Source organism: Centroberyx affinis, unplaced genomic scaffold (genome assembly GCF_046629955.1).
Source record: "Centroberyx affinis isolate AG114_WGS23_722 - 3 ecotype Tasmania unplaced genomic scaffold, CSIRO-AGI_Caff_v1 ptg004010l_1, whole genome shotgun sequence".
NCBI lineage: Eukaryota > Metazoa > Chordata > Actinopteri > Beryciformes > Berycidae > Centroberyx > Centroberyx affinis.
This window is the reverse complement of record NW_027281818.1, coordinates 25,597-47,798: the sequence shown is the minus strand read 5'-3', so window position 1 is coordinate 47,798 and position 22,202 is coordinate 25,597. Positions and strand designations below refer to the sequence as shown.

General features: G+C 42.5%; 1 protein-coding gene across 6 annotated transcripts in view; it reads right to left on the bottom strand.

The window, feature by feature from the left end:
* Nucleotides 1–415: 415 nt before the first annotated feature.
* Nucleotides 416–22,202, bottom strand: part of LOC139663420 (AMP deaminase 2-like) — a 38,768-nt gene continuing 16,981 nt past the window's right edge. For 4 of the 6 annotated variants that reach the window (XM_071542083.1, XM_071542080.1, XM_071542086.1 and 1 more), the window contains 17 exons: nt 15,398–15,528; nt 14,497–14,627; nt 13,822–13,890; nt 12,790–12,901; nt 12,485–12,671; nt 11,042–11,183; nt 10,842–10,931; nt 10,619–10,748; nt 10,144–10,338; nt 9,863–9,994; nt 9,585–9,748; nt 8,661–8,787; nt 8,390–8,553; nt 8,137–8,257; nt 6,110–6,283; nt 5,759–5,869; nt 416–4,673 (listed from right to left, as the gene is read on the bottom strand). In XM_071542083.1, the coding sequence (XP_071398184.1) occupies nt 4,458–4,673; nt 5,759–5,869; nt 6,110–6,283; nt 8,137–8,257; nt 8,390–8,553; nt 8,661–8,787; nt 9,585–9,748; nt 9,863–9,994; nt 10,144–10,338; nt 10,619–10,748; nt 10,842–10,931; nt 11,042–11,183; nt 12,485–12,671; nt 12,790–12,901; nt 13,822–13,890; nt 14,497–14,627; nt 15,398–15,528 (2,396 nt within the window). In that variant the 3' untranslated portion in view covers nt 416–4,457. The remainder of the gene's footprint in view (nt 4,674–5,758; nt 5,870–6,109; nt 6,284–8,136; nt 8,258–8,389; nt 8,554–8,660; nt 8,788–9,584; nt 9,749–9,862; nt 9,995–10,143; nt 10,339–10,618; nt 10,749–10,841; nt 10,932–11,041; nt 11,184–12,484; nt 12,672–12,789; nt 12,902–13,821; nt 13,891–14,496; nt 14,628–15,397; nt 15,529–22,202) is intronic. The other 2 variants (XM_071542082.1, XM_071542081.1) reach the window with 2 other exon arrangements.

Sequence of the window (22,202 nt, the reverse complement as noted above, 5' to 3'; positions counted from 1 at the left end):
GTTTGGCATGTCGTGAATGTATATTGTACTATTATACTTTCTCACTCATTTACACAAGACATCCCTTAATAAGTGTTTAAACTTAATATATTCCCACATATTGTATAAAATGTGTCACTTTGAAATGTATGATGATTAATGTATGTCTATCTCAAATGTGTGAACATAGCATGGAATTGAATCAGTGGGCACGTTTTGTGACTCAACAGCAGTAAATTGAATTAAGCAAGTAATACTAAGCTAATGGTCAGTGGCAATACCTTCCTGAGTAACTATAAAGGTTAATGTTTTGAATTCTGTATTGAAGAATCCATCACTGGGTGAGCAAAGACAGGATAAGCTTTTTTGGTCACTGAACAACTTCATGTAATTAAAAACTTTTGCTTAAAAACAAAACACTGGTACAACACAAAAGTTCGATGAATAAACATGCTTTATTTCATTCTTCAGACATTACACATGAACCTTATCAGAAGCATCTGAATTTGTAAAACATTGGCAATCCATTTCAAGCCATGACAATGACTATAGATCACTGAATACAATAAGACCAAATCAAAAACGGAATTACATGTCAATAAAAAAAACTAAAAAAAAAACTTGACAAGACTGTGTAAAAACAAAGATGCTTTATGAGAAAAATATCAATTGAACACAAAAATATCTTGAGTGTGAGCATCAGAATACTTGTAATCAATGTATTGTGAAATTAGTGCACAGAAATACATCAACATGAATATTTCAACATCAGAAAACCTCAACGTACATGAATTGGTGAATTGTCAATCTGTGAATATAGTGATATTTGAATAATTGGTGGTTTTTGTGTTGGCAACCTGCCTGATACCAGATAATCATTGCTTTACTGATCGCCACATGAGGAACACTGAACAGCATCTTGGACTCCAAATGGCTTCTGCTATTCTTTCTCTGGTGAATCACTTCTTGTGTGCTATTATTCATTGGGATACAACATTGCTGCTGCTTAGGAGAGCAACGCAGTACAACAACAGGACAACATCAGAGAATAATATTGTGAGGTAGGGTGCACTATAGTGTGCATGCCACAGACAACTGGTTCTCTGGTAACTATAATCCATAAAGAGGCAATATGAAACATGAAGTGGAGTCTCTTTCAAAAGGAAAAATCCTGATGAATGGATGGGAAAGAAGGTGTAAATCAGCCATTTTCTAATAGTCTCTCAGTGTGATAACGTGCCATACCAGGGACTGAATACAGGCATCTGAAGCTTTGGCATTGACAAATCATGCATCATCACCCTCTTAACTTCTAAATTAAAAAATAATTCCCACGATTACCTTGCAAAATGTTACTAAGTACTCAACAAGATGGTCTTTATGCATTAAAACTAGAAAAGGCCAATGCTATTGGTGTGAGGTACAATAAGGGTCAGCGTTTAAAACATCCGGTGTGTGTGTGTGTGTGTGCATGTGTGTGTGTGTGTGTGTGTGTGTGTGTGGTGTGTAGAGGTCAATGTCTGACATACTATTGTACAGAAATCTTTTGGCTTTAAAGTAAGAGGTATTAATCATGTACCTATCCATCATGGATTTGATAGGTGTTTTAGAACACTCAACCGAGAATTACAAGGACTATTCAACAGAGTAGAAATAAACAAAGTATGAAGAAAAAAAGCAAATATTAAATAGGCAAAACAGACACTGAAATACTGGGTCCAATTATCTTAAGTTTAACAAATTAAAAAGGCTAGGAACAACAAAAGTGTATGAACAAATTCTGTCCTTTTCTTTTTGTGACAATACCAATTCACAATGATCTACAGCAATAAAACTAAGTTTGAAACCTAGACATCAATATATTGTTTATATAAAATTTCTCATCTCTATAGCCTTTAAAAAAATACACTTTGTACATGAAATCCAACAATCACACGAATTCCACCATGTTCAACACACACAACCCCAGTGCATCCCTTAACACTGAGAAGCTACTGTATCTGTCCTGAATTAAGATGGATTCTCACCCATCGTCCTAATGATCTACTTTTCAAAGTAAACATGTATATAAACAAATACGTTACAGTTGGTTATTCATATAAAGGCTGACATTTTAGGATGCATTCTGTTTTTACTTTCTATAACATACTGTATGGTAGCCTACTGTATGTGACGACTTTTTAATAATTTTACTACTTCAGGTCAGTATTTTTTAGAACAGTCTTGGCATCAAGTATTACTTTACAGTAGCAACTATGTTCAAGAAAAATGCTCACAGTTTGATGGACAGTTGGAACATGTCCAATGGCAGGGAGAAGGGTATGATAATGTGGATGAGTATACGATGCAAAAAGTTGGTGATCTCATCTTTGATCAGATTTGGGGTGAGGATGAAAAATGCCATAAGTACCCATGCAACAGTCTTAACCATGTCCCAGCATGGTTTGCACATTTCCACAGGGTGTACAATACAGAGTTCAAATTTGTTTGCTGGACCAAATAATCACTGCAAACATATTTCTTGACAGCTGGTCAGCAGCCCTGAATGTGTTTATGCTTTACATTACAGCTTGCTGTAAACAACTTCTTATTCTCTCTCTTGCCATCTCTTATCCATGCAGGCATGCAGAAAAAAGCACTTAAGAGCAGAGAACTAGAAACAAAACAACTTTCCTCTTCAAGGGAAGGCCAAGGTAAAGACAAGTTTACACCGAGCATGCAACCAGGTGGTTTCAGTTCCATTGGCATGAATTCTTATTACAACAGCATATAGGCCTATATGATTGAAGAAAAAAGATGCAGTACTTGTAGGTGATAAAGACAGGAACTTTATACATGAAAACAGCTTGGAGAGACATGGGCAAGCGGTGCCCAAAGCTAAAATTAAAAGGCACTGGTAAGTCTTGGCTTGGTGCATACAGTGCACTGCATGCAGAGGGAAAAAAATAATCTAAAACTTTCTAGGGCCGACCCATGGGGCCTCGCCTAGTTCTAGCTTTTCTGTAGGGCCAGGGGAGGGAATGGACGGTCCATATATTCAATGGACACAGTGAGGTAATGGTAGGGGTGTTCCCCTTGGACGATGCTGAATTCATCCTCCTTTAATTGTGCTCCAACGTAAGCTGTGGTTGAAGGGCTCTATCATGCTCACCTCACATCACATCGCTTCTGCCACGGAAATAGATCGTCAGACAGAGACATATACTGCTATGGTACAAATCAGCTCTCAGGGGTGTATTAAAACAAAAAGAGTTTCTATATTTACTGGAAAGCATTTCATTTGCAGCTAAAAATAACTCAAATTGCTGTTTGCTTCATGGAATGTTTGCAGTCAACCACCGGAAGTTCGCTCCTCTCTAACTTGGGGGCTTTAGTGTCTGCTGGCGTTTCTCTTTGCTGTTTAATTCAGAGCCGATATATAAATCATGGAAGCATGCTGTGTGTGCAATCCTTTGCAAATAAATGAGCTGAAATCACACCGAACACAAACAACAGCTGATATCCAGCACTGCAGCGTTCAGTGGCGGTACCCTCTTGCTCTGGGTCTTTCTGATTTGATTTATAGTCCTTAATTTGTAAATTAACCTTTTCTAATGTTTCAATACAACTCTGCACTACAAGCCAATGATTCTATGTGAAACTGGATGTGGCAGCTTAAAGCTTGAAACCTGCCAAAGATTGTTGTGTAGGCAAGGAAAACCTTCACAAACAATCCCACTGTATTATTCCAGTAGTTGCATCTGCACTCCTTCATAATAAGTCAGTATTATGAAGATGCTAGATGCACTTAGCTTAGTAAGGCAGCATGACTGTGTAGTGGAAGATAAGAAGCGTTCAGGACGGGTTTACTGTAAAGAGTTTTCACATGCTGTATGTCAGTGTTTAAATGCATCTCTGCAATATCAATGGTGAATTATAAACATGCCACTGAATCACAGAATGCTTTACATGGATCATCTGATGGCTTTGGCAGGACAGGATGGGGAGCAAGGACTAAGAAATAAGTTGGGTGAAGAAAACACTGCCTGCCAGTGTCTGTGTTGAGGAAAACACCCTTAGTGTTTCCCTGCTGTTTTTGTGCATTAATGAACGACGCTGGAAATGGTCATCCCTGCTAACGTTAGTCATGCTGATTGAGACTTAACATGTCACAGTGAACAATAGGAAGAGAGGCTAAAGAAATGGAGTTGGGGGTAACCTCGAGCTAATAAAAAAAATGGTGGAGGAAAATATGTGGTTGGAATCCCTTTTCTGCAACCTTAAAATGGATCTACACCAACACTAGAAACACAGGAAGGTTGGAGTTGAAGCACTCTGGGAGTGCCATATCCTTGGCTTTTTGGTAGCTGTGTAGCTGTGTAGCTGTGAGTGTGCGGTACGATCAGAAGTGGGGTGAGGAGCAGGATTCCTCTCATACCATGTCTCTTCAGTGTCATGCTAGGAGGGGATTTACTGGAGGAGACGGGATGATTGTGATTTTAGGGCCGTCCCGGGAAGGGGGCCATGGACAGGGTGTCCTCCTCATCGATGGTGTCCAGCTCTTCGGTGCGCACAGCATGAGTAATGAGGTTGAGTTCCTCACAGAGCGTCTCGCTGCGGTACGCCACGCGGATATCAGGGACGTTGGTACGACGGATATCGTTGCTCTCAGGACCCTCCTTGGAGTTGTTGGGGCCCAACCAGTAGCTCTTTACCTGAAGTTAGGAGAGGCCAGATGAGTGGAAACCTCAGGTACCAATAAAAACAGAAAGTGACACAACACCTACAAAACAATGCTCACTGTACTGAAGTTTCCATCACCCATGATTTTGAAGCAAGTCAATTGGGCGCACTGACCAAATTCCAGGGGACATTTTATATCTAAGAGGGTAGTGGTGGCCAATATGGCCTGAATTTTATATCATGATATTTAAAACATTTTGGACAGCAATCGTATATATCATAGTATACTTGTTTTTCTGGTGAAGTCATTTGAAACGTGTTAAGTACAAGAACTCTGGGGGAATACCTGTTTTTGGTTTGTTTTTTTGCATAGGGTTTCAACATTGCAGTTACTTTTGTTAATTTAAGGGCAGGTATCACAATCAAATATTCTGATTGTTTTTATTTTTTGCTTTTTCTTGAACACTCAAGTAAACTTTGTGATCAAACTGAAAAAAAGCTTTCAATGTTAGTACTCGCACACATGTTTGGACTACAGGTGGTAACACAGGAGCTGCAATGACAGTCGCGCAGCAAAGTTTACAGATGTCCTGCTCAATGTGTGACTTTCTCTAACCAAACCTTGTCCACACAATGGAGGACGACCCATTTTTTTGGGACAATCTCTTCTTCATCTTTGTTCTGGTGGTTTTTGTTTGGTCGGAGATTAGGAGGTGAGCGCCTTCCACTTTTACTTCCTTGAAGCTTTGTGCCTCTGCTTACATAAACCAACGTGCATGGGTGCTACTTGTAAAGCAGCCCTACTTACATGTTTTTAGCAATTTTGTGACCAAAGACGTTAAGTCTGACGTTAAGTCTGTGGAACATCAGTATGCAGAGATTGTTGTCCTCCAGCGTTTTTGGCTCATCTGGTAGAAACAGTATCGTAGACCTAAAGTAAACCTAAACCTAAGCACAGATTTCTACTGGTGTATCATTTCTACCAGGAGGTCAGTGGCACAATGGTACAGCCTAGATGAAATCCCCAATATGTTTGAAATGTTTGAAAAGACAACTGACTTTAAAATGTACTGAGAGGAGAATAGTTAAATAATGAAAAGAGATATAAAACAGCTACCTTGTGTGAAAACCCACTCATGAGGACGCTGTTCCTTGCCAGCTCACACATGTCACAGGAACTCAGCTTCCACACTTGAGCAGCGATGCTGTACTCCTCCATCAGAGGCTCCTGGGGCCAAGCACACACACACACACACACACACACACACACACACACACACACACACACACACACACACACACACACACACACACACACACACACACACACACACACACCAAGAAATATGTAATTTCAGAACTAAGAAAAGAAACTTGAGACAGTCACTTCTGAAGACTTTTAAATCCTTTTGCGCACCTGCACATAAAATGTAGGCCACATGCAGATTCAGACTTCCTGAATACTGACCTTGGTGAAGTGGAACTGAAGGGGATCATCAGTGGACAGAGAGACCATGAGGCCTCTGGACAGGTACTCTGGCAGCGGGTTGCGGTGGTAACTGAGGAACAGGCTGTTGTTGCTCAAAGGTGACATGGCGATGCCAATTTGAGCCAGGTAGTATAGATACTGCAGCACAGGGGCCTGAGGAACATGCATAGGAGAGAGAGGAGAGAGAGAGAGATAACTAAATATAGCCACAAACTATAGCTATCGCCACATATTGACATTGGATTATCTTCGCCTCAGGCCTCTATAATGGCAGCAGTAGAGCAGCAGCTTTGTCTTATTCAGTCCAGTATCTGTTTCTTTTACACTTCTTGTTCTCTCTCTTGCCCTTCCTAGTGATGTGTCTATCAACCTCGTCATCACACTGTAAATCATTGCTGAGGGAGCGATGTGGAACAGTCACTTGGCAATCCAGAAAGCAGAGTTCATCACAGTCTACGCCTCCCTCCTGTCTCTGCACTTCCTTGCTCTCACAGAGACTTGGATCACCCCAGGGAGCACGGCAACACCCGCTGCCCTCTCTGTTGTGTCCAACTTCCGCCATTCTCCTTGGCTTTTGGTCGTGGTGTTGGCAACACAAGTTACCTAAGTGGAAATTTCTTGTTCCTCCTCTCTCACACCTGACTGTATATTTTTTCATTTGAATTCCAGGCTGTCACTGTAACCCATCCTTCCCACCTTCACATTGTTGTCCTTTATCAAACCCCAGATCAACCTGATTCTCAGCACACTTCCTGAAGATAGGACACCCGTCACTGTTCTAGGCGATGCCAACCTTCTCACAGACAAGTTCAATTCCATTATTTCTTTCCTTTCCTCTTTTGACCTCACCCTCTCTGCCCCCACTCACAAAGCTGAACTTGGTCTTCTCTAGAGCCTGCTCCACTGCTGACCTCTCTGCTACCTCTCTTCATGTTTCTGACCTTATTTATATTTACCATAATTTTGCTTGTTTACAATTACGAGTAAAAAAAAGTCAGGGAAAACATTCTGAACATCAGTGGTGGGCAGCTTGTGTCAGAGCTTGACACGTTCAGGGGTTCAGGCGTACTGTGATATCTGCGGTCAGAAAATGAAATGTTCCACCAAGGTCAGTTGAACAGAAATGTGTGAACATTGGACAGAAAGAGGTGAGTAAGTGAAACCACTTAAGCCTACAAACACTTTAAAAAGCAAATCCCATGTCAGTAACCCATATACTTGGTCTGAATGGATGTTGCCTATAATGGAATATCCTCTATTCACAGACTTACACTAGGTTACATGAAGGCCATAAAGAGTAGGAAAAAAAAATCACAAACACTTGCCACATCACTTGGTACATCAACAATCAAGCTATGATGACCAAAGTCAATATAGGTTTGTATTAAGGAAGTGTGGGGTGTGGGGTCAGATTACTGTAAAGGACAACATTAGCATTTTGGGAGGGGAAAGTGATCACCCAGGCCCATTTTTCTCCAAGAACTTGTTGATGATCATTGCCATGGTAGCTGCTACTGCATCAGTCTGCTTATGATGCAGCAATGATCTGTGCTTGTGGACATTATGGTTCTGTTTGCGCAATTGTGTACGAGTTGCCCAACAGTAATGTCCTTCATGGAGAGTTATCATGAATATCGCCCCATAGCCAAACACTGTAATGCAGAAGAACAGTCAATAGTTCTCTACTCGACCCAATAAATCCAGAAAGCCCAGAGTCATGGAAAGAGTGGTGGAGGAGATAATTCAAGGGAGAGGAGAGGGAGAGGAAGATACAGAGATATAGAGAGGGCAAAGCAAGTTTTGGCATGTTTCAAATCACAGCTAAGTGGAGAAGGAGAATATCATGACATGGACAGACACTCTAAATATATTCACATTCAGAGTGAATGTGAATATATTACCAGCAGCTAGTCAGAGGAGAAAGGAGGAATAATGTTTAAGTGTTAACATGATAGGGCCAAACAGTTCCTTGGCAGTTCTCTGGAAACAACCCTTTATGTCCTGACCTTTCTGAGCAGCAGCCCATGGGAGATGTTCTCCGATAACATGAAACCTGACACCAGGTGGTGGATAGGCCCCGCCTCCCCACAGTGAGGTCGCAGCACAAAGGTATGGAAGCCTCGCCTCCTGTATTGGACAAAAGTATGAAAAAACATTGAAACCTCATTCATCCAAAAAGGGGCTTTGTGTGAATGGATGAGTCATTAAATGAAGGCGAAAGTCTTTTTGTGTGTAATGATGAGTCTGGCTGCCCCATACCTGCGCAGGTGGTTCAGCACAGTCATGTTGGCATAAGTGTAGTAGAGGTAGTAGGAATAGGGTGGGTTGTCCTTTTCTGTCCAGTTGGCTGGCAGTGGACTGTCAAGATTGAAGATGTGGTGCTCGGGCTTGGACTCGTCATCCACACTGTCAAAGCCCACCACCTGTCAACACACATGCCACACGCAGAAACACACCGAAACAACAACCAGTCAATCTCTGTAAGTGTGAATCACCAAGACAGCTTTAACTCTTGCGTAGTTCTACTCACATGCTCCAGGAAGAGGTGCAGCTCTGGATGACTGCGCGGGTTGATGGTGACTTCAAACAGAGGCAGGAAGATATTCTCCAGCATCTCCTGGAAATTTGCCAGCTGCTTTTTGGTTTTGTACACGTCACTGCAAAGGGGGCGAATGTTATAGTCACATACAAACAGCTACAGATGGCACACAGAGCAATGACATTTATTGTTATTCACAGCGATGTGAGGATCATAACATATTTGAGAATGATACCAGTGATTTGTAAGGATGGCTGAGATAGGCTGCAAAACCATCAGCTGATGTAGATCCTAACTAAATAAAGAACTGGTTCAGCAAGCAAACATGGTTGTAATTAGGGACCCAAATGACCCAAAAGGAAGATGCTGTTGCTGCTAATGCTGTGCTATCTATGCCACAGAGTTTTCCTGAGAACAAACAAATTTGTTTACATTCTATTTTTCACCTACAGGTCAATTTCCAATGTAACATGTAACACTACACCTGTGGGTGTAATGTTGTGCTTTGTTGTATTTTGTTATGTCTTCTCTACTTCACTGTGAGTGCCTGTGCTGGACCAGGCTGGATTCATGTCACCCCACCCTTCGCCTGCGTCAAACAAATTCAGCATTAGCAGCAACACCACCTTCCTTTTGGGTCATTTCCCTAATTACAACCATGTTTGCTTGCTGAGCAGGTAGTGATCAATATCAAAAGGTGGAAGGGAGCCTCTATCTTGGAAAACTTTTGTTTTTTGTTAGCCACACATGCTTATAGCATGGTTGTGCATCCTCGGACACATGCTGGAAAAACACCTGATACACAACTTGGGATGATGCCTTCTTCTGAAATGCTCACTAGCACCAATTTCAAAACTAGCGGCCAAATGCTGCACTGATCAGCTTTAAGGTGCAGCAAGTTGAGGTACTACTCACAAGAGGCGGGGCACCTGGACAAGCCAGCGCACATTATTAGAGTAGACACGATGTTTGACGGCCCACTGGGCCAGCTTGTCCCATTCGTCACGGGAGCGGCCATAGATGGACAGACGCAGCTCGGAGTTCTGGTACTTGCTCTCCTCCAAGTCAAACATTACCTCCTAAAACACAAATCGTGACAGAGGATGTCAATGAATCAATTTCTATATACATTATTAAAAATCATTTGGATGAAGTAAAAAAATTATTTTGCATACAAATGTTTTTTGTCACACCTTGATTATGTGTGCAAAGTATTTTCCCTCAATGTGGTTGTCAGTCTTGATGAAGATCTCTCTAAGGATGGATTCTCCAATTGGGTTGTATTTGGCATTGAACTTGTCAAACCGATGGAACGTGTTACGGTCCTGAGAAGGAAAAGAAAACAGTTAAATCAGATTTTTATGCATGCCAAATATGTTAGACTGTCTTCTTTTGTACAGAACCTCCTGCTTATTTTGTTCAAATTCTTTAAACAGTAGTAAACACATTTTCTACTGCTGCCCCGATTTCTCACCGCATGCATGTCAAGAGTGTCGACACTCAGGTCGAAGGCTGTCAGGTTCATGCTCTCAAACACATCCATGAGGGTCTGTCCACGCCCGCGCTCCATATGGACAATCTCCCCGGGGTATTTCTTCATGGCTCTCTTGATGAAACGCAGCAGGTGCTTCTGGTTCATACAGGAGGATGCATGTATGTGTGTGTCCACCTGGAGGCAGGAGAGAACAGAACACAGCATGAAAGGTGTTGCACTTACTGGGATATTTATATTATGATATATAGACAGTTGTGCTGCAGTTCCAATTCTTATTTGTGAGCAATAAGGTTTGATGATTAATCTGAATCTTTCTAGTAACATTTTTCTAGCTATGGGGATATCATCAACTAATAAAGGCCCAGTGATGTTATTAAAATAAAATAAGTGAGGGATCAACTCCTCTCTAATTCGATAGTTAAGCCAACAGTAGCTGCCGTTTGATGGCTCTTGCCTTGCGGATGTTGTAGAAGTCTCGGTGGGGAACCTTCTTCTGAGCTGCCAACTCCTTCATCTCATTCAGCAGGATGTGCATCTGGAATTTAGAGCTCAGGTACTGCAGGCGGCGGTAGCAGAAAGACTTCCTGTAAAAAAACACACATAGGAAATGGTTATATTTCATTTAGAACTAATAGTGAGCTAAAAACAGAATGATATTTGTCGGCCGATAGACTCACACTGGTCCGTTGATAATGAGAGCCATCATAACATTCATGTCTGCAATATACTCCTTCAGGTCAGGATAGGGCAGGTCCAGCTCTGTACTCCTGAATACGAGGACAGTATGAGAACCAAAAGGCTCCAATTGTGCAAACCAACTCACACTTTCAACAAGTAAACAAAATTCATAAATCACCCTACAGGAGAAAACACCTACTTGTCCATGGGGCTCTTCTTGTTGTAGACATGGATTACTCCATCCACCATCTTGCAGCCGTATCCTGTGTCAGCAGGCATGTTCTTGGGGTCCTGATTCTCATAAGGGTGCGTGTCTGAAACAGGCGGGTGGACAGGGGCATCTGGGAGAGCAGGGGATGGTTACAATCAAATTACAGCTTCCATGTTACAACTTATCTTAAAACTGTTAACAAGGGTAATTGTTCAGTTCAAAGATGGGTAGGATTTTTTCATTAGTCAGTGGCCCCAGTGCTCTGCTCTGTGTTTTCATTTGATCCAGTTTGGGAGTTGTCAAGCTTGATTCCTTGCATAATCAGAAAAAAAATCCCTTCTAAATGGGCATGTTATGTCAAAGAGAGCAAGTCAGCTCCTGTGCTTTTCATTTATTATTTTCCTCTACAGCATTTGATACATCTTAAAATCAGCTAGGAGGGAAAATAATGAAATATCCTTATAAAAAGCAGCTCACATGGGCTATTCAATACAGCACCAAAGGTCAGTATCACAACTCATTTGAGCATGATATAATTCGAAAAATATTTTACACATATTACCTATAATATAGACATGTCAACTGCTATGAATTAGCAGCTGTATTCAACTACAAGAGCACTTTGGTTTTCAGTGACTTGCTCGAGGGCATTTTCACAGCAGCTGTTGAGTGCTTCTCTTTCACTTTGGATTCACTGGATGTGGCTCCTTTCTCACTACACCCAAGGAAGGTGGTTGGGTGAGAGACCTCACTGGTGTGATCAGAGAACCAGAGTTCTCTTTCAAGCAGTGTCTCAATACAGGGATATATCCACTCTTGTATTGCCACAGGCTTATCTTGAAGACCGGCTGTCAAGCACTCTTCACCTGACAAACTGTCCTTCAGATGAGTCCATGCTCATGATAGTGTGTGAGTGTGTGCCAAAACGTGCGAGGTGAAGCCCAACAAGCCACTGAGTATATGTCCTGGAAATCCCCTTAAAAGGTGCCCAAGCCAGTTGCCATGGCCCTAGTGGAATGACCATGTACGGATTCAGGAGTCTGAGGCCCCTTAGTAGTGCAGGTTAAAGCAACCCAATGAAGGAGGCACACTAACTGTGAGTCAATGTTCTCTTTTCCAGGTTCTTTGTGAAGCCAAGGGCTGTCAGATGCTGTATGAGTAACCTGGTGTGCTCTATCACCTTCTCTCTCAACCCTGCAGCTAAAAGTCAGTTGTCAATGTAGGTGGCTAGGCGATTACTGTGCCTCCTGTTGGGTGCAATAGCTGCCTCGGTGCATTTCACCAACACCCATGGGCTCAGTTAAAGATCAAGGCAGCTTTTGCCTCCCGAGTGTGAACTCTCTCTTTTGTTCCATCCTTCTGATAACAAACACTCAAACTAGTATTTATGCCCCATAAACAGCCTATATGTTTGGTGTATGTATGCCATACCAGCATCTACAGGGGTCTCTGGAATATCGTCATAGACCCGCAGGTCCAGAGGCTTCTCCCCCAGCTCCAGCAAGGAGTGAGCCGTGGTCTTACAGAAGTTCTGCATGGACCGGGAAATGTACTTCTCCCGAATGAATAACGCCTTCACCACACACTTGGCAGCATCTACCAAGTCAGTGAAGGGCACCTGGGAAGATATGAAAACAAACACAGGTAAATGAATGGGAGAAATTGCCTTACCGAAGCATTAGTTTAAATGCTAGTGAAAGCACATACAATCATCTGTGAACAATAGAGCTCCTCACCCCACACTTTTCCTCTCCAGATATTGAGACACGCTGGTACTCCCTCTCCATTGGCATCTCTCTCTCCTGAAAGCCATCATCAACAGTGTCCACACTCTTCTCCTTCATTGACCTGATGAACATAGAGAGAGAAATGGAGATAAAGACAAGAGAGAGGTAGAGAGAGGCAGGAGGCGCAAAGAGAACATGTGGAGGTAAGAAGCGACTAAGGCAGATCAATAAAATCAATACAATTTCATGCAATGGAAGAGAGAGAGAGAGAGAGAGAGAGAGAGAGAGAGAGAGAGAGAGAGAGAGAGAGAGAGAGAGAGAGAGAGAGAGAGAGAGAGAGAGAGAGAGAGAGAGAGAGAGAGAGAGAGAAAAGGATACGGGTGCTGCCCTAGTTTCTCTTGGCGCTGGCCATAGTCCCATCTCTCTGCCGCATCATGTTTCTTTCCATCTCATCTGTTTTCTTATCTCATTTTTATTGTCCATGTTACTGTCCATTTTACCGTCTTGTCCAGGCACCTATTGCATACTACAGCCGTCCTGGTGGGAGATCCCTCTTTGACTCGGCCTGCCCAAGGTTTCTCCCCCAGTTTTTCCATGCATGCACTGAGGGTCTAAGGTTGGTGGTGCTGGGTAGGCTAGGCTAGGCTATGTAGGTTAGGTTGGCTTGTTATACCTCTCCAGTATGCTATTTTGTGTCTTTGTGCTTTGTTTCGTTTGGTTGTGTTTTATTTTGTTGCATAATGCATTACATCATTTTGTTCTGTGATTGATTGTTGATTAGTTAGATCTAGGTAGGCTCAAGTCCTTTGAGGCTTACTTGTGATGCAGGGCTATATAAATAAATGAACTTAAATTAACTTGACCTGGGAGAGAGGAGAGAGAGAGAGAGAGAGAGAGAGAGAGAGAGAGAGAGAGAGAGAGAGAGAGAGAGAGAGAGAGAGAGAGAGAGAGAGAGAGAGAGAGAGAGAGAGAGAGAGAGAGAGAGAGGGAGAAGTGGACTGAGAGAACATACAGTACAGAACTGAAGCAGAGCTCACTCACTCTAGGTCTGCAGCACTGTCGATTTTCATGAAGTCCTGTTTGGCGCGGAGCAAGATCTCTGGCTCAAGCCTTGGGGTGATATGCAGCGGCGCAGGATAGCGTGGCAAAGGCAGGGGGCACATGGGCATCAGAAGAAATGAAGCACACAAAGAAGAGACAGACCAAATATATGCACAAGCACACATATGAGCAACAGACAACAAGCGCACAACCACACACACACACACACACGTACACATACATACATACATACATACACACAAAGCATATTAGGTTTTAGGTGATCAAGGGGAATGACACAAACATAAAAATACCATCAGTTAGCAGTGCTACACCCAGATTGGTAAACAGGGGTCTGCGGGGGGCGTGTCAGATAATCAACCAGAGGATCGGCTTAGTGGTGCAGATAGCGTCACCCTGGCAACCAAGACAGAACCCAGTTCCTTCTAAAAGTTTGTGTAGAACAGCATGGAACACCAGAACATGTGCTGACTGCTGGCTGGCCCAGTTAGCTGATCGCTGGAGTTAGTTAGCCCGCAAACTGACATGTTGGAAGCTGTTGAGCGTGCGTGCATGGGTGAAAGCATGATTGTGTGTAACAGGTGAGGGCAGGAGAGAGCTATGTTTGTCTGGAGAGATGTAAAGGGAGGTGTTTGGTGTGTTTGGGTTTCTCACTTGATGTCCTGGCTGATTTGCCTCTCCAGGCGGTGCCGTCGCTCCTCCAGCTGTTCAATGGGGCTGTCCTCAGGGAACTCATAAGGAGCGCTACGCATCTCACTCTCTGCCATGCTGCGTGTGAACAGCTCCTGGTGCAAACACAAACAGTCATACCATCTACAGTATGTCGTAATTAAACATGGAAACAGGTCCATTTCCATGCACCTACTGGACAAAAGGAAGACATTGAGGTCTATACTCAACCATTTTATTTAAATTCTCTTAAATTTACCTTCAATTTAAAGCCATAGATTGTCAAGCCACCTTCTGAAGTGGTGTGATCTACAGTAAGAAAACTGATGAATTGATGATGTAGATTGGGATTTTTTGCAGGATTTGAAGGGATAATTCTGGCTTTTAAAAAGCCTATATAATTTATTATTAACAATACACCTCTCTGTGTTTAAACTGGTCAGACATTGCAAGCACAAGTTATTGGCATTTCTCAGCAATCCTACTGGAAGTAAATGGGACTAAACATTCTCCAACATGACACATGTAGCTCCTTTTCCTGCTGACAACATAGTTAACTATTTATGTACTTCTATATCTTTGTTCAGAGATTTTCAACCTTGTTGACATGCATTTGCACTGCTAGCAAATTGCCAACAAATACCAATAACAGCTGCTTAAAATATCTCAATGGCCAAAAAACTGGTGCACTGCTGCCTTCTGGATTGATCAGTAGTGCTCCCAGTTCATGATGAATCATGATGAATCAGATTATCTTAAAAAACCTGAGCTGTCCCTTTAAGATCTAATGTATTCATACCAAAGGCTCATGAATGAAGCTCATTGTGTGTCTGCTCCTGTGAGTTCACTGTGTAGCAACACTATCTGTCTGGCTCTCAGATCTCACCTCGGCAATCTCTTTGTACTTTCCATCCATGGATGTTCGCAGGTCAATTGGAAACTGTTTGAGAGAAACAGGTGTCCCTGGAAGGGATCGCTGGGGCTTGAGGGGCTTGGGCCCGGTTGCACCACGCAGGTCTGGAGACAAACACAGACATTGTGAGAAAAAGCATATTATGATAGTGGCACATTGCGTTGTTATTGTTACACAATCAAGGAAACATTTGAGTGCAGACACTTCACCTTCAGGTCCTACACTAACCACCCACAACATTCACTGTTCCTTGGCATTTCCACTGAGCTTTTCACATGTTCACATTTTGAGGAGGTTCCCTTTGGCTCATTTTATAGCAGAGGGTTTGAGCATTAGATTGAGTTAAGCTGAGTATCTCTGGCTGAGTGTAGTATGTTGTTTCAGGAGGGTGCAGAGCTCTGGCATGTTGCAGCCTAGCTCTTGGTCTCTTTGGATACTACCTACATTTACATGTACATGGTATTCTGGGTAATAAGTCATATCCTGTTTAAGGTCTGGTTTGCAATACACTGTTTACATGCACTTCCATATGCCCATCATGAATATCCCTGTATGCATGAACACATGTAATAATAATGTGATACTTTATTGATCCCTGTAGGGAAATTCTATTTTCACTTGCTCCCCTCCACAGGGAAGTCAGAGTGCAGGGTCAGATACAAAAGAGCAGCCTTAAAGCTAGTGGGGATTCAGTGTCTTGCTCAAGGACACTTAAGCAGGGTGGATGCTGGCCACTCGGGTCTTCTAGTTGAAGGACAGTTTCTCCAACCGCCACTGCCCACAGCATTAATAAAGTAAGAGAATATTCTTACATTTTACTCTGAAAAGTCTGGGCCTGAGAGCTGAGAGGTCGCCTATCATAAACAGAGACAGACAGGATAGCCAGAAGACAAAGAGGCTTCTGTGGCTATAAGAAAAAGAGGAGGGCAGATGAGGGCAGAGGAGCTTATTAACCAGGAAACAAAGATTAGTTCCTCTGAGCTCAGGTGTCTCACTCTCTGTTTGAGTGTGTTTTTGCTGTGTGTTGATGAGGTATGTGGAAAGTGAATGAGCAACACTCTCCTCCCTCATCAACAACTGTGGTCAGAGATAGTCAAGTGGTTTAGTTTGCCGCATCTGGAGCCCCACCGGTGCGCCTGCAGGCCTAGGATCAAGTCCAACCTGAATCTTCTCTCCTGTGCCTCCTGTGCTCTCAGCTTTCAAACTCCATATATCAATCAATTAAAAAGAGTAAGTGTGCACTGCCCGCTCACAAATACTGTTGGCATGCCCTTAAGCAAAGCACTTAATCCCCAGCTGCTCCAGTTGGGCTGCTCAGTGGACAACAGTAGAAGACTGTGGTTTTACTGGGCAGCTCCCAGGTGTAAATGTGTTTAACTGTGAAAATCACAGCAGGGAAGCAGGGAGTTGCTGGAAAAGAGCATTCGTGCTAAACTGACTTTACCCAGATAAATAAAGGCTAATAAAATGCTATGTGTGTGTGCTTATGCCAGGATTTTTGGAGTGACAAGGCCTGTAGATAAGAAATATGTGTGTACTATTCAAACAGCTCAGACAGTAAAGGATTTACAACCCACAAGGCTTCTCTCTAGCAAACACAGACACAACACAGTGTCCAATTAGTCATGGTGTACAGCCAGCCACATGAAACATCATTTGCACTGTGTAGTGCCCTTGCTAATAAACGGAACACATAGGGGCACAGATACACATGGGCCATCTGGATACTTTGCAGGCTACAGCTAACTCACTAGCAATGGTGGCAATCTCACTGTGCCGGTCAGCATTACAAAGTTATTAATTCTTACCATTTCACAGTCATTTCAGCAGAGAGAGCCAAATATGTAAATGACATGTGGACAAAATATATGACATGTTTACATTTGGTTAACCAATGATCCCCATGTATGATGGTTTGGCTGGGGAACTACGGTCTTAGCAGGCACAAATTTAGCACAAAATTTGTACATCCCCAGCATGTTTTTTCCTTTTTTCTTTCATGCTTCTCTGCCATCTGTATCTGTAACATTATACCCTGGGTTCATAATGTCAGGAGATGGATTGGTCACAACATGCCAAGAAAACAGGATGATATCACAAGAACTGCCCTACACTGGACACCAGAAGGAAGGCCTAAGAGAGGAAGACCCAAAGAAACCTGGCGTCGAACAGTGGAGAGAGATCTGAAAGCCCTGAAGCAGACCTGGGGTACCATCCAAAAGTTCGCCCAAAACAGACAGGAGTGGAGATCCTTTGTTGCTGCCCTACATGCCAGTAGGCATAAAGGGTAGTAAGTAAGTCATAATGTCATGCTTAAAATTAATATCAACACTATGGTTGTCAAAAGTATCGATACTTTGATAAGTATCGATACTAAAAATTTGGAACGGATACAATACTCATTTGCAACAGTATCGATACCAGCAGTGCTCTCTGTTAATGAAAAATCAAATATATTATTTCTCCGCCTCCACTAGCCAAACACACACACACACACACACTGCACCGCTGCCCAGTGCCGCCCCTCTCACTAGTTGCAGTCAGCTGGGTTGTTGCCTCAGTCAGCAAACAATGCTACAGAGTGGTGCCGACGAAGGGGGGCAACACGTCAAACTTGGTGAAGCACCTTAAGGACCGACACGCCAGTCTATATAAAGAATTTCGAGAGGGTAGCGAAAGCTCCCGTTTCAACATCACTGAAGCATTAAACATTTATCATAAAAGTTAATGTACCCTGCACATAATCCGTTTTAGTTTAGCTAGCAAACCAAACGTTAGCTACAGAGCTAGCTAACGTTCGGTGATCGACACCTGTCAATCAAAAATGTGTTGTTTGATCTCAGACAACTTATCGAAAATGGTATCGCATATCGATGTTATCGCATACCGATATTTTCCTGGGTGTTGTATCGAAGTTAGAAATTCTAGTATCGTGACAACCCTAATCAACACACATTCAGATGTTTTAACAGTATAGACTTGAAAATAGCAGCTAATACTCTACAACAGCTCCTGTGGCTCCAGGCTATGAGAAATTCAGTTCACTAAAAACTTTAAAAGTTCAGTTACTGTGTGCATCACATAGCATCATCTTACAGGCCACAACACAGAGGCAGAGAGACTCAAGAGAGACTTTTAAAAACAGTGTTACCATTACAGAGCAATCTCAACATCTTTGGCCAAGGACTAGCTACGTTTTGCTCCCTCTGTTATATAAACCTTTTTTTCCTTCTTGTGTTTTTACTGACAACATCAAGACAAAGAAATCACTTGCACAAAGTAAAAATAAAATAAGACTAAATTTCCAATTGGGCCAAGCCATGATTACCTGTGAAGCTCCGACTATAACTGCAATCTGTGTCAGTGCATGAAAATCCATGTAAAACGTCCAAGAGCAGAGGGCATCTGAAGGAAAGACAGCTGTAATAACAGATGCTATCTTACTTCAACCACACATGCACAGGCACACACTTAATCAAGAGTTATCCGAATTCACACATACACATGTACACACCTGGGTATGACACAGAGGGGCCTTCCCCACTCGAGACCTGCTGGAAACAGATGACTCTAATCCCACTCCAGAGTAAGCCAACTACGATCTCACAAGTGTGACCAAAATACCAAATACATCTGACTGCCTCAGGATTGAGGCACACTGAGGAATAGAACATTTTGTTTACTCATTTCTGCGGACCGTCTAAAAACAGCCATACATTTAAGTTGCAAGAGTGAACCAAAGTTGTGTAAACAGATAGTAATTCAGAAGTCTGTGGCTTTGGGAGAAGCGTGTTCATTCTCCTCTGTAGGCCCTAATTGGTGCCATTATTGGTGCTGTGTCTGGCCTGTGACAATTAGTCTCTGCCATCTGCTGTCTGCCTCCAAGGCTGTGGAATTAGGAATGAACAGAGAAGGGCAGCTCTCCGTTCACTCATACTGTCATGGTGTGGTGAAACTTTTTTTTAACATTTCCTGTAGCAGCCTAGCTCAAAGGGGCCGTATTACAACTATGCCACAATCTATTGACAATCATACTCTCAAGGACAGAAAGGAGGGCACCCACATACACATGGGTAACTGCACAGCACACACGTGCGTGCATGCAGGCACATGTGCATCTTCACACAAACAAGTGCAAGTGCACGCACATACACACACAGTCATCCCCAGTATAGTATCCATATAATCCCCTAGCCTTTCCACCACAGATGCCTCTTAATCCAGCACCCCCAACTCTATTTATCTCAGTGACATCAGCGCAGTAGGGAACACAACCCGTCGTCACACCACTACACCGGTAAACACCACAGTGAACGCTGAGAGCAACCCATGCAACTGATATGCTCCAAGACAAAGTACGAATAAAGGAGGAATAAAACCTTACATGGGTAATTCACTCAGTGAACTGGGAGGTCTAACAGGAAAGTGGTCATAATAATACTGGAATACTGGTCAATTTAGTAAAGCAAGGTTTAAGGCTTGGTCACATCTGATTTTGCCCAACAAATTATTGCCACTCTTTGTGACAAAAAAAGGAAAGTGGTGTAATGTGTGATAGGGTGGGCATTTAAAATTTTAGCATAAAGTGGGTATCTTGTAAAAATGTCTAACTTTGTGTTTGCTCATATGATTGCTTGGGTCAGGGGGATGTTGATGGTAAAGTTGGTCACGATACTTTTCCACCTTTTAAATTAAGTGTTCAGCCATGACACATTAGAAAGTGATTATATAATACTATGCACTTCAAATAGTTTTACCGGACCCTTTTTCTGTAGATGTACCACAGCAGAGCAGCTGACACAGTGGTTATGTCACTACACTTTGAAGAAGCTTGCTTTTTTCTTTGACGCTAGTACTGGCTAATTAGCATTGTCATAGCTTTGCACTTTACACTTTAGCGCATAGTCTGACCATGCCTCCAGCAGTCTAGGGTTGAGAACAGGCTTTCTAGAACATGGCTTTGCTATGGTGGAACAGGTAAAGTCAAAAGGTCAAAACCCCAAAACACTTCAGCAATGTAGTCGTAAACCTTGTGAAAAGTTACTGCAAAAGTTACTGGTTACCTTAAAACTGTGGGGGCATGTAAAAGGTCCGGATTCTGGATAGAGCAGATATTTCATTAACTCATTATTAATAAAATTACAGAGTGCAGGGATACTGTACTGTAAGGGAAAGATGTTTAAAAAACACTCAAGGCAGACGATTTAGTAAAGACTCAGGCCTGACCACTCTCATCTTGAATAGAAAATAAAACAATCTGCCAAATAGCCAGTGAACAGTTAGATAAAAAGGGCACAGCTAATTTGCCCTGACATAATAATACCTCAAATTTATTGAGGAACAATAAAGATAAACACTTTTGATGTCTGAGCAGTATCGGTGCGCTATGACAACTGAGCCATGATGGAGTGTAACCAATAGTAACCATTTGGTTGTAGGCTAGTCCTCGAGACAAAATAAATTAATTCTGCGCAACTCATTTGTGAAAGAGAATGTGGATCAACATGGGACACAAAACCTAATCTTCTGTGCCCTCGTTCCCTATTTCGCATCCTCTTTCTGTGAGGCCATGACAAAAGCACTTTTGTTATTCATTTCAAACCGCTGTGCAAATCCAGAATCTCTCTCCCAAATCTCTGCAAATGTATTTTGGCACACAGGTTGGCCAAACAACCCAGCCTGTAGCTTCTCCTTAAACAATGCCGTCTGCTGTGCATGTCTGTCCGTCTGTCTGTTTTAGAATGCAACAGCACAAGCCTTCCATCTTCATGCAGCCTATGTAAGTTAATTTCTTAGAACAGTGAGTTATAGTGACAAAGCTTTCCATCTCATCTTTCCCCTCAGATCCCTGGGACCTGAGTCTACAGTCCCTACACAGACTGTACACTCCCCACCTGCTCTTTTGAACCCTTCCCCGCATAGAGAGAGACTGCCCTCTGTATGGAGAGCCATCTCTGCTCTGTGAGGATCACAGCGGTTCTTTCTTCCTCCCTGACCCATGGGGAAAACAAGACTAGGTGTTCTAGTGGTTTGTGCACTCCAGTAGTGACACCTGTGAATTTTAAAATGGCAAGGAGGTAAATAGCAATTGGTGCTTAACAAACTATCCAGCCAAGTGGCTAGCTGACAGGGAGATCATCAGGAATTATCCCTTTCTGACAAACTGTCTTGTAGCACTGAAACACTGTCACAAAATAACTCAGGTTTACAGGTTTATAAAAAAAGATCTCATTACATGATCAGATTAAACATACACAACTTTAATCCAACAAACACATAGTGGGTGTTTCAAAAGTAGAAAAGTAGATACAATTTGGGTCGCTTGGCTCTGAGTCGCTTGGCCTTCCAAGCGACTCAGAGCTGAGACAGTCAGAAAACAAAAACAAAAATGGATGACGTTATTGTTTGTATTCTTTGTATTTATTCTGACAATCTCAACGCTATCAGCTAGTGTGAGCCACCATAATCAAAGCAAGCTAGCTAGTCACAAAGTTCTAAAGTATCTACCTCAGTAGTTAGCGGGCCCATATAGTGGTAAGTGAATTTTTAACCAATTAAATACTTGAATACTGAATACTGAATACACTATGGCCATTTTTTTAAACTGATCACATATGACCATATGAGTGAAAAGAATATTGTCTACTTACATTTGCAGTCATTTGAAATCAGACTAATGCCAACACCAAGCACTTTGTCGTTACAGAGCTGACAGTGACGCACGGCCAAGGAGGTTAAGTAGCAGCAAATGCATGATGGGCATCTTAGTATGTCTATG